General features: G+C 44.8%; 1 protein-coding gene across 5 annotated transcripts in view; it reads left to right on the top strand.

Annotated features, from left to right (window-relative positions):
• Positions 1–11001, top strand: part of MGRN1 (mahogunin ring finger 1) — a 34019-nt gene that overhangs the window by 748 nt on the left and 22270 nt on the right. For all 5 annotated transcript variants that reach the window (XM_015877409.2, XM_015877411.2, XM_015877410.2 and 2 more), the window contains exons 2-4: positions 2601–2719; positions 3934–4022; positions 8665–8811. In XM_015877409.2, coding sequence (XP_015732895.1) covers positions 2601–2719; positions 3934–4022; positions 8665–8811 — 355 coding nt within the window. The remainder of the gene's footprint in view (positions 1–2600; positions 2720–3933; positions 4023–8664; positions 8812–11001) is intronic.

The following is an 11001-nucleotide window of genomic DNA, read 5'->3' as shown; positions in this document are numbered from 1 at the left end:
TTGCACCCTGCTGCCGTTGCACCCTGCTGCCGTTGCACCCTGCTGCCGTTGCACCCTGCTGCCGTTGCACCCTGCTGCCATTGCACCCTGCTGCCATTGCACCCTGCTGCCGTTGCACCCTGCTTTGGATGCACTGAGGTGCTTGTTAATTGTGGCTGAACTTTGTGTTGTGCTTCCTTGTGCTCTCCTGCAAAGCATGTTGACCGTGGCCATGCCAGGCCTTTCTCTTTGCCTTCTTGAGGTTTATCCAGCAAGGCTGCGTTGGCTTCAGGTAGAAGAGCTGTTGGAACTTACATCGCTTTGTGCACAACAGATATGAGCGCTTCTAAGCTGGAGATTCAGAGGGTTACTGTGAGTACTGCCATTGCCACAGCCTGCCTCATTTTAAGGTGGTGGAGTGTGTTCAGATGGACACTGTCCCATGGTCCTGCAGTCCTTGTGCTGTCTGACTTGGGGCTGGCAGGGCTGCTGTCACCAGCACACAGCATGTGGTGGGTGTATGTGATTAAATATGATTCCATTGAGCTCGCTGCTTTACCAGGCAGTACTGAGCATCGGTATCTTGTTGAGTCAGGGCTGCAAATGCTGTAATGAATATTCAGTTTTCCTCTACTGGCTTTTGGTGTACTCAGTATGGAGCTGGTTGTTAGGGACTCTACCTTGGTCCCAATGAACTAAAGTCACTGATGAGGGGCTGGCAGATCATTTAGCAGCATCCTACAGCCAATGTGCAGCAGGGTAATTAAGAGTCCTCCTCTGAAAGTTCCTTGCGTGGTCCTCTGAGGTTCTTGCTATGGGTTGTCTGCATTTCCCTTCCTGCATCCAGCTGTAAGGTGACTCCTCATTCCCACACATTGCTTTTCACTGGTGCCTTTTAACCCCCCCTTTGCTTTGTGGAGCCTGCAAGCATTGCTGATGCCTGCCTGGTTGGAAGGGAGTTGGAAGATTCCCAGAGAGGAATCAGTGCCTGCATGTAATGGGCTAAAAGCAGGTAATCACAAGGAACAGCTCCTGATCCTCGCTGTGCTTCTGTGCTTGGAACAGTAAAACGATCCGTGTCGTTGCACGCAGCCTCGCTGTGTGATGCCCCTGTCACTTTAGCAACCAGTGAGCAATGCACCAGTGCTTCTGCAGCTCATTTGTCAGCTCATGGCTTGTTCCATAGAGCTCATCCGCAGTGTGTGGAGGGCAGGGTGCACGTACCCTTGGGATGGCTTTTCCCCCCTGGAATAGGTGCTTGCAAGAAAATTGCAGACCTTGGCTTTTTTGGGGAACAAAAAGGAGAGAGAGAGATGATGCGTGTGTGAAACCTGCTTTGTTGTTTGGACGTGATGCTGTAATGAAAGAAAGAGCAATTTTAATGGTGAGTTGCACCCCAGTCTGTCCCTCAATGCACCCCTGCTATTGAGCTGTGTGCACTGTGACTGTGCTGGGACAGAAGTACTGCAGGTGCAGTCCCGTTGTCCCTGTTCCTATGCTGTGTTCCTGGAGGCATTCAGCTTCACCTGCTGCTCCTTCCTTGCCACCTTCTCCCCTGCTGCTCACAGTCTTATGGCTCAGCAGCAGTTTCTTCCTTTGCTGTTCTAATTGCTTTGTTGATCTGGGTTCTGTTTAGCCCAGGCTGGGATGGCTTGACACTCTCGTGGATGTGAGAGGCTCAGAACTATAGGTTGGGCTGAGCCGAGCCCCATATCAGCGTGATCCTGGAGAATCATCTGCTGCAATTCTGAAACATCCTGCACAAGCATTTTCTTCGCAGTTAATCAGATGAAATGCTCCAAAACACAATCCTACTTGACCCACATCAAATGTGAAATTAATTCCTAGCCCTCAGCATTCGTCTTGCTTATCTGAACCTCCGCGTAAGCATAAATCACTGTGGTGTATCTCAGCTGGAGGGACTGCATCGAGCTGGCTGTGCTTGGAGGTTATGTGCAGATCAGCACTTTAATTTCTTGCTTCAAGGAGGGGTGGGAATAGGTGGTCTGCCAGTTGGAGTACCCGTGTTTCAGGCTGTGGATTCTAAGTAGATTCTGTGCTGAGGTTGATTGTTGTATCTGGAAGGGCAGATGTGTTTAATATAAACATCTGGACGCTTGTAGGCTGAGCTCAGCAACAGAGAGCACTCATCGTTAGAGCGCTGCCAGCTGTGCAGAGAAAGAGAAGCCTTTCTTGAAGCATAAAGAAGGAAATCTTTAATGGAAAAAGCAGAACCGTTCACAGAAGCCCTTCCATTTCTGAGTAAATCATGCTCCCAGCTGAAAATCCTTCCATAATGCCCCCATAGCCATTCACAGGAATGGCTACTGCTTCTGCGACTCATTTTAAAGCACATTTTAGACTGTCTGTGCACGTAGAGAAGTGAATGTGCATTTGGCTCCAAGCTTAAAAAGCCCACTCTAAAAATTAAAGGAAAGTGGTTCGGATGGAGCCTTTTAATGCCCTCCCGATTCTTATTCCTTGGAAACTCCAACTCTGCAGAGTTCAGGAAGTATGGATTTAACTTTTTTCATAGAAAATCCTGAGCTGGAAGGGATCCCTGAGGATCATTGAGACCAATTCCTCCTGTTTCTTTATTTGTTCTGTTTTCTTTTCCCTAGGAAACTACTTTGCAAGCCACTTCTTTATGGGAGGTGAGAAGTTTGACACCCCTCACCCCGAGGGGTACCTGTTTGGCGAGAACATGGACCTAAACTTCCTTGGGAACAGACCTGTTCAGGCAAGTTCCTATATCCTGTTTTGCACTTCTGTTTCCTACTTATAAAGCATCTTCATCAGTTTTCCCAATTGGAATTTGGAAATATTTTGAGGCTCACAGATCAACTATGGAAAGCTGCCTCAGTGCAGAGAGCCTCTGTTCAAGTAGAAAGTGCAGCTAAAGAGCACAGTTCGGAAGGAGGGACTTCAAATGGAAATCCTGCTGGATATGCAATGCTGTGCAGGCAGGAGGAGGCCCACTGAATACCCTGTGCCATGTCTGTATGCAGGGCAGTGATGGAGAGCTGCAGCTGCACAGCATTCCAAGGAAAACAGAAGATGTAGTTGTCAGCTCAGTACCCAATGAGCCTGTGGCTGCAGGGACTGGTCTTGCAGTTGCAGAGTTGCATTATCTGTGTATCTCAGCCTGGGTTCTCTTGCAGACATTCTGGCACTGAATTTCATTTCTTCAAAGGGGGAGTGGGTGAGAACACTATTAACACAGTGGGACATTTGCCAAATGGGTTTAAGAGTGGGAGGCTGTCGTGGTCTGCAGTTTGCCAATGTAAGGTAATGCCCTTTGGCAGCTCTGATTAATCTTCGAGAAAAAAAGCACTTAAACAGGCAGCAGCAACATGGCTCTGTGGAAATTGGCCAGTTTCTCCTTTTGGAATAACTTGATTGCTGTGCATGCAGCGCTGCTGCTGACCACAGTGCTGAGCAGTGGGGTCACAAAGAAAGCAGTTGCTGCACCCCATGGAGTCTCAGCTGCCTATGGCTGTGGATTGGCACTGTCATGTTGGTCAGAAGTGGCATATTTTCTTTTAGGCTCTGGATCTTGCCACATCGATATGTTTCCATGGCCCAAGGGAGCAGTGCTACAGAGCTGTGTGCTGGAGCTGCCTGCTTAGCAGATTCCTCATTTCTATGGAGACACACATATTGGTGTTCCCTGATACTCCTCTGTGTTAGTTGTACTCTGTGGTAGCTCTGTGCAGCTCCTGGTAGCTCTGAGTTTGAAGGTCCATACCTCTGACGTGGCTGTGAGGTGTCACTATTGCTGGTTATGTCCCCCATAACCATCAGACTTGAGAGCCTGTCTGGTAGCTCTGTATCTCTGTCACAGAGTTGCTCTGTTCTTTGGAATTAGATGAACGTTTCTTGATTTGGGTAAATAGTTTGTTAGGTAACATGCATGTAGTAATAAGGTGACAATCATTTGCTTTTGTATTTCAGTTCCCCTATGTGACTCCAGCTCCCCATGAGCCCGTGAAGACACTGAGAAGCTTGGTGAATATCCGCAAGGACTCTCTCCGCCTCGTGAGGTACCGTTACTGCCTGAATTCATTTCATTCAGCCCAGGGATCCGGCACCTGGAGCCAAACTGTCAGTTCTTATTGTTTAGAGGAGCAGCTGAATCCCAGGTCTTTTTTGCTAGATGTATTCAGAAGGTTTTGGGTACCATCGTGATCAGAGCTTTCAGGCAGTTCATGTGCTACTTCATCCCTGGACTTGAGCAATCTGTGTTTTCCAAGAGAACCAGTATGTGACTCTACAAAGAGACTAGAGTGGTAATCAAAACCTTGGATTTTGCCTGCTATTGCTAGCACAAATGGAACATATTAGTCGGGTCAATAAACTCTTCAGACAGATTCCTTTCTGCATTCTTGTGTAAGGAGAAGCCAGAAAGTAGTTGCTTCTGGTGCAAGTCACTGACAGGGAGCACTGATTGGTCTTGAGTGAAACTTCCTTGGCTTCCTCTTGCTGCCAAGATGAAGCTTGGTCCTGGTGTGATGTGCTCATTTAAATGGCTTCCGTCCTATGAGGAGGGAAAGGAGTTCTGAGTAGTCTTGGAGATCTATTACCTTTCAATGCTTTACGCTGAGATCTAAGGCCACGCTAACAAAAATACGACTTCTGGACTAAATGCAATGGTTAACACTTTGACTTGAGGCTGCCCTCTTCCACACAGATGGCTGAAGAGCAGAGACCCAGCACAGAGTGCTTTGTTTTGGTCTGAGCACCTGGGCAGATGTCCAGGCTAAGCATTTCCCAAAGGTCCTTGAGTCTCTGAATTCTGTGTTACGGACGCAGGGTTGGAGTGCTGGCAGGGGACCAGGTTCAGCTCTCAGCCAAGGTGATTCTGAGAGCGTGGTGTAATGTGAGTCAGTTGAGTCATAACCATGCAAAACCTCCGCTTTGTTTTTATCTGAAAACTGACATTGTTTGTTTGTTTTTAAAGGAGCAATACCTGTTGTTTCAAAATCAGCTAAACCGGAGAAGAGAGGACTTCTTCAGAAGTAACCCTTGGCAAACTGTTTTGAATACTGTCCAGCTTTTTCAGCTGAGGGTTGTGAAGTTCTTTTCTAGAACAGTCTTGCATTCTTCCCAGGCTTGCTGTGGAAAGGGCCTTTCATTCTCCTTTCAAACATCTACAGTGTAACAGAGGAACTGTTGGTGGGGTTTAGTTTAGTTCATACAGTTCTATCATTCTGTTTTCTGTGATTTTATGCCCTGCCAAGCAGAACTGCAGCTCTGGACTATTTGAGGTGTAGTATCTATGTACCTTGGCATTATCTTAGTTTTGTGTCCCTGTAATTCCCAGTACTTTCAGTTTTTTGCCTCATGAACTCTCACAGGCTCTTGTACTGCTGTGTTGGTGCTGACGACAGCACAACCAATACTATTCTATTTCATTTTATACAATGTAGACCCAAAATGGGATTTTAATTGCCAGTCCTCAAGGGCACATTCTGTCATGTGCTTTTCAACTGTTCAACTGGAGGCTTTTCATTTCTCCCTCTGTACACATAAAGACACTTGCTGCCCCCTCCAGCTTAGTTCATTGGCAGTTGATGGTTAAGGCTTGGAGATTCTTCCCAGAAGTAAATAAGATACCATTGTACTGAGTGTCTAGGTACAAAGTAGGCTCTGATGGTAATGTCCTCATAGTCCATTTATTTTTCCTTGTGTTTAACTGAAAATTCATTGTTTTTCTTCTGAAGAGAGTGTTGATTCATAATTCAGAATGTTGAGCTTTATGGAAGAATGTGAAGAAATGTTCACCCTGGTTTTCCTGCCTTGCTGTCAGCAGCCAAAATTCTGAGCTTTGCTGAATCCTGAGTATTTCCAGCAGCTTTGGTGAGAAGCAGCAGTCCTCTGGATGTTGATATTGGAGTTGTGAGTTTTTGATGCCCATGAGAGTGCTTAATTTCTATCAGGATGAGGCTCTGCAGACCTCAGAGGAGGGCAGCGTGAGTTTTGCTGTTAAGCCTTGACAGAAGAAAGTGGTTTTGTGTCTGTCTTGTTGCCCCTCTTGGCTCTGGCTCAAGAGCTTTCATTTAGAGCTAAAGCACCTGATGGACAGGAACAGGCTGCTTGCTCACACCTTGAAAGCACTTCCCGCTGCAGGAGGAGGATCAGCTCATCAGGCAGTGTTGTACAGAGCAGGGGCCCCCTGGCTCAGCCACTCTTCTGCAGTGTGGGCTTTTAGAGATAAGAGATGGCAGACAGTTCTTACTTTGTTTAGTGACTGCCTCAATACTAACTTAATGCATTTATGAGTGTATATCATGCTACAGAGTCACACAGTACTTAACATTTATAGTGCATGTCTATTGAGTTGTTCAAAAATTTTAATCTCAAAGGATGAAATCAGGTTCAACTTGAGCCATTTCTGTAACACTCTCATGGCTGCTGTTAATTATATTTTTATCTTTTAATTCTTTAACAGACAAGCAAAAAGTTCCAGCACTTCCACTGTTTTATCCAGAAGGGATGTCAGACCAAGTGGCCTCAGCTCACTTGGCCAGCCTGCTTTGACTTTTACATCATAGCACTGGATCAGCTATTTGTTCTCAAGGTGGCCGTTCTGTTCTGCTCTGTATGTGTGATTATTAAGGCTATGTAATTAACTTGTGTGCATGACCAAAAGGCACACTAACAAAGTCACTGGTTTCTAAATTAGTGCATGCATTTGAGGCCACCCTCACATCAGCACTCTCTGTAGGGCTTGACTAAAATGTACACAGTAAACTTCAAGTACAGATGGAGACAGAAGAGCTCTTGAAACTCCTGAACCACCTCCTTGTGTGCCTAATTCGTTGCAAAAGTGGGAGAAATGCAAAATGTGTGGCCCTGTCTTGCTAATCCCCTGAAGTTTACATCCTGCACCGTGAGGTGGAACATGGAATGTCTCTGCTTCTCAAAGTATGCACTGTGGCAGTCCTTGCTTGTCCCCTGATTCAGCTGCTGGCTGGCAGAGCTGCCTATGCAGCCTTTTCTCACATGAACTCCTATTTATGTGGCCAGTGTTTTCATTAATCTCCAGCACCAGCATGTTACGATGGGAGATGTGCAGGCAGCCTTACTGTGGCTGCTGCTGTTCAGAATTTCACCTGCTTGTGTGAAAACAGTCCTGGAATACCCAGATACAATAGAATACTCATTCTATTACTGGCCGTTGTCTCTTGGCTGCTGCAGATGTTTAGACTGCTCGTTCCTGGGTTTTGTTTTTTTGTACTAGCAGTTTGGATGTATTCTAACTTGATTTACTCCTCTGACCCAAGTGAACCTCTGGCAAAAGTCTTGTTTTGAGTCATTCAGACAGGAATGCGAGTGTGTGCAATACTTATCACAGAACTGTAGGAGTTGGAAGGGACTTCTGGAGATCCTCTAGTCCAACCCCCCCAGCTGAAGCAGGTTCCCAGGAGATTTAGTGAGGTCACATTAGTACAAATGTGCGTGTTAGGTACTCGATTGTACTGCTCTTAAAATAAAATTTACACCTTCTGTATTAATTTGCTGAAGCAGAACATTTCATTCTTGTTTAGCGTGTTGGGTAAAATTCATAGTGGAATTCTTAATTAGGCAGCAGTTATTACATCCCAGTGAACTTGGTAAATATGAATTCCCTTGACAATTTTTAGATTGAATGATGGAGGTGTGCCTGGCCCATTTCAGAGTGTTTTCAGCAGTGCATTATGTTTGTGGAGGCTGTTTAGTGAGGGGAGAGGCCAATTAATGCTGTGAACTTAGAGATGGTGCCAAGCTTTTCCTGAGTAGTTTAGCTGCCTGGCTCTGACCCAGGCATCCTGGCAATTAAGCTAATACTGATAGGCAGTGAGACTGGGTCTGGGCAGCAGAGCAGTATTGTGGTGCACTTCTCAAAGCTGATCTGCTGCATTCACCATTTCTACATAATACGTGAACTAACTGTTGGATCTGAAGTTACAGAATTACTGTGGGGTTTGAATTAATGTATGAGAATCTGCTTCTGTTCTGCCAGTGAGTCGTATCCTTTCTGTCATTTAGTACTTGAGGACAAGGGGAGCTTATTTCATGGTATGTTCTATTTGCTGTTTGTTCCAGAATCTGCTGGCATTACCATTGGCACACTGTAACTCACATCTCATCCACATCTATACCCTCATACCACCTTTCTCACTGGATTTGTTTCCATACGTTTTTAGCAGGAGGGAGGAGTAATTTTCTATTGTGGTGATCAGCCATCACTCAGTGAGGTCCAGCTGTCCAGTAGCCCAAATCCAAGTTATTGCTCCCCTTTATGTTCACTGAAATACTCGTTCTTGAATAGGTTATCATGTATCTGATGCAATTGAATGTGTTAATTTTTGTTCGTATAATAAATGCCTCAGTCATGAAGAACATTTCTTCTCCTAAAGTTTGATGTTCAGTAGTTGACCTTGGCTCTTTCCATGGCCATAAGACTGGATGAGATCTCCCAACATCATTGTTACATAATTCACTTCAATAACTTCAGAAAAATCTTGGAACAAACTTCCTCAGAGGAAAGAATGGAAATCTCCTGGGCATTATGGAAGCCCATGATGACTTTTCTGCCCAGAGCACTTACATTGCAGTACTCCTATCCTGATTTTCAGAGTGAACTTGGTGGCTATGAAATACCTCATAAAAATGTTCTAATTCTTTGGCATTCTCTTGCAGGTATAAAGATGATGTGGACAGTCCTACAGAGGAGAATGGGAAGCAGAAAGTCCTGTACAGCCTGGAGTTCACTTTTGATGCAGATGCTCGTGTTGCCATCACAATCTACTGCCAGGCTACGGAGGAGTTTGTTGGTGGCATGGCCGTGTAAGTGTTGGGCTTGTGGCACTTGGAGGGGTATGGAACCTCTCAGGTGATGAGCCTGTCAAACATCTTCCCTTTCTCGCCTGTGAAGCAGTGCTGCCACAGATGATGGAAAGTGAATTCTCTTTCTGTTTTATGTACTCTGATGGCTTTGAATATTGCTTTCACTTCCTTTCTGCACAAAGCCAATTTCCTCTCTTGTTCCCATGTTGGTTTGTCTTTTGGATCTGGGGAAACCATTTTGTGTTCAACAAAGGAGAGGAACTCACAGCTTTGTGCTTTTTCAGCACGGCGATTTGTGAAATTACAAAAGCAAATACTCCCCTCTTCAAATATGACCTGCTTTTCCAAATCACACCACACCATTGAATAGATTTTTGTGTTCCCTGAGGTGGGAGCATCTGGACCATTAAAGAAAAGTTGAGCTTGACACATTCATATGAATCTGTGAGGAACTGAGGCCTATCCAAAGTCCTGTTTGGGGGTAAATGACCACCTGAAAACAGGGTATTGTAAAATGGCTGTCAGGAAGATTAACTGCCCAGAAACCCTGCCTGTATGCTTCCTGTCAGGTACAGACTAACCTTTGGCTCCCTGTAAAAAGAGTGTTCTGAGCACGATCCATGGAATCTTCCTCCCATATTTCATTGCAGTAATGTATCTCTACAGATTTCAAAGCCTTTTTATCTAGGTGAGCACATTTAAACCATTCTAATCAACACTGTCTTTCCTCTAAGATTACAAAAAGTTTCCTCTCTTCACTGAGGGCTATGGTGGCTGAAACTCGCTCATCCTTGTGTGCACTGGGCACATTTGAGCTGCTGGTACATGACTGCAGACTTCAATAACCATGGAACAAAAAGTTCTTCTTGTTCTATGGGTAAAGGATGCAAAAGCTCTTGGCTTTTTCTAGTAGAGGCTTTTGGCTGATCCAGGAGCTCTGTGCACGTAGTGCTGATGGCTTCTGCAGTTGTGCTCTTGATTTGGGGGTAAAGTCGTGGTTTATTTAAGTGATTTGTAGAGGTTTCAGCAGGGAGAAATATTTATGACAAACCATAAAGTGGCTCATGTGCCTTATACAAAGTATAAACATGCTACTAATGATCAGAATAAGGTGGCTTTAGAAATAAGACAACTTCGGTGCTCCCATACAGGTGTGTATTCTTCCAAACTGAAGGATGTCCTGGCCCAAGATTTTGTTAGGCCCCTCTTTTCTGTTGAAGATTGTGACTGCTTTTATTTAAGGAAGTTAATTGATTAGCTTCTTTTAAGTGATTGAAAAATCTCTCCTCACAAACTCAGAAAATCCCTTCAGCTCTGAAAAACTGAATCTGAATAGAATGCAGCAGGGTACCTTAGAAATCCTGATGAAGTTTCCATGTTCTGTCTCTTAGATTTCCTGTGAATTTAGTGCTAGTGAAGTGCTGGAATGGCAACCTTGGAGACTGAAGTCCTCTTTTCCTAATACAGGTACAGCGTGGACAGGCAGCTAGTTTTCCTTGTGCTGCCTTGCAGAGCATTCCTTGGTTTTCATCCCCAGAAGGAAACTGTTATGGGCTAATGGGGAGAACTGAAGGCCTCCATGGCCAGGGTGGATAGCTGTCATAGCTTTTGTACAGAACTTATTGTTTCTGAACTCTGTTCACTTCTGTACCTAGGAGCTCTGTCCATTGATTGGAGGTGGAAAACACCGTTTCTGGATCACTTAAAATGATGTTATTTTACTGAAATTTCGTACCGTGCATTAAGCCAGTGGCTTCCTCTTGTTCTGCTGTCTGTTTCTTAAAGCTCATACAATAAACATGAATTACCTAATTGCTTTTTAAATTGAATTCCTAGGTATAGTTTCTGAAAGCTAATGTGGCCATCAATTTCAGATAAAAATATATATTTTTTTTAATACAAAGTTTTTAATCCACCCTGTCCATGGTTCACCAAAAGATGGATCTCTGCTCAGATGATGAAGGAGAACCTTACCTGCCTCTGCACGAAGCCAGGATCTGTGGTCAGTGCTCATTTCTTTGCCACATGTGGCTGATGTGACTGGGTTGCCCAGTTAGGATGGAAGCAGTTCCCAGAGCACTAACCCTTCATGCTGAAAGTCAGAGCACTTGGATTCAGCTCTTGCTTCCACTGCTGTCCTTTTATTTAATAAATCATAGTTTAATTTCCTCATAGTGTAGAATTGATGAG

The sequence above is a fragment of the Coturnix japonica genome, chromosome 14 (assembly GCF_001577835.2).
Source record: "Coturnix japonica isolate 7356 chromosome 14, Coturnix japonica 2.1, whole genome shotgun sequence".
Lineage (NCBI taxonomy): Eukaryota > Metazoa > Chordata > Aves > Galliformes > Phasianidae > Coturnix > Coturnix japonica.
Note: the sequence above shows the minus strand (reverse complement) of the source record. Positions and strands in the feature narration are given on the sequence as shown.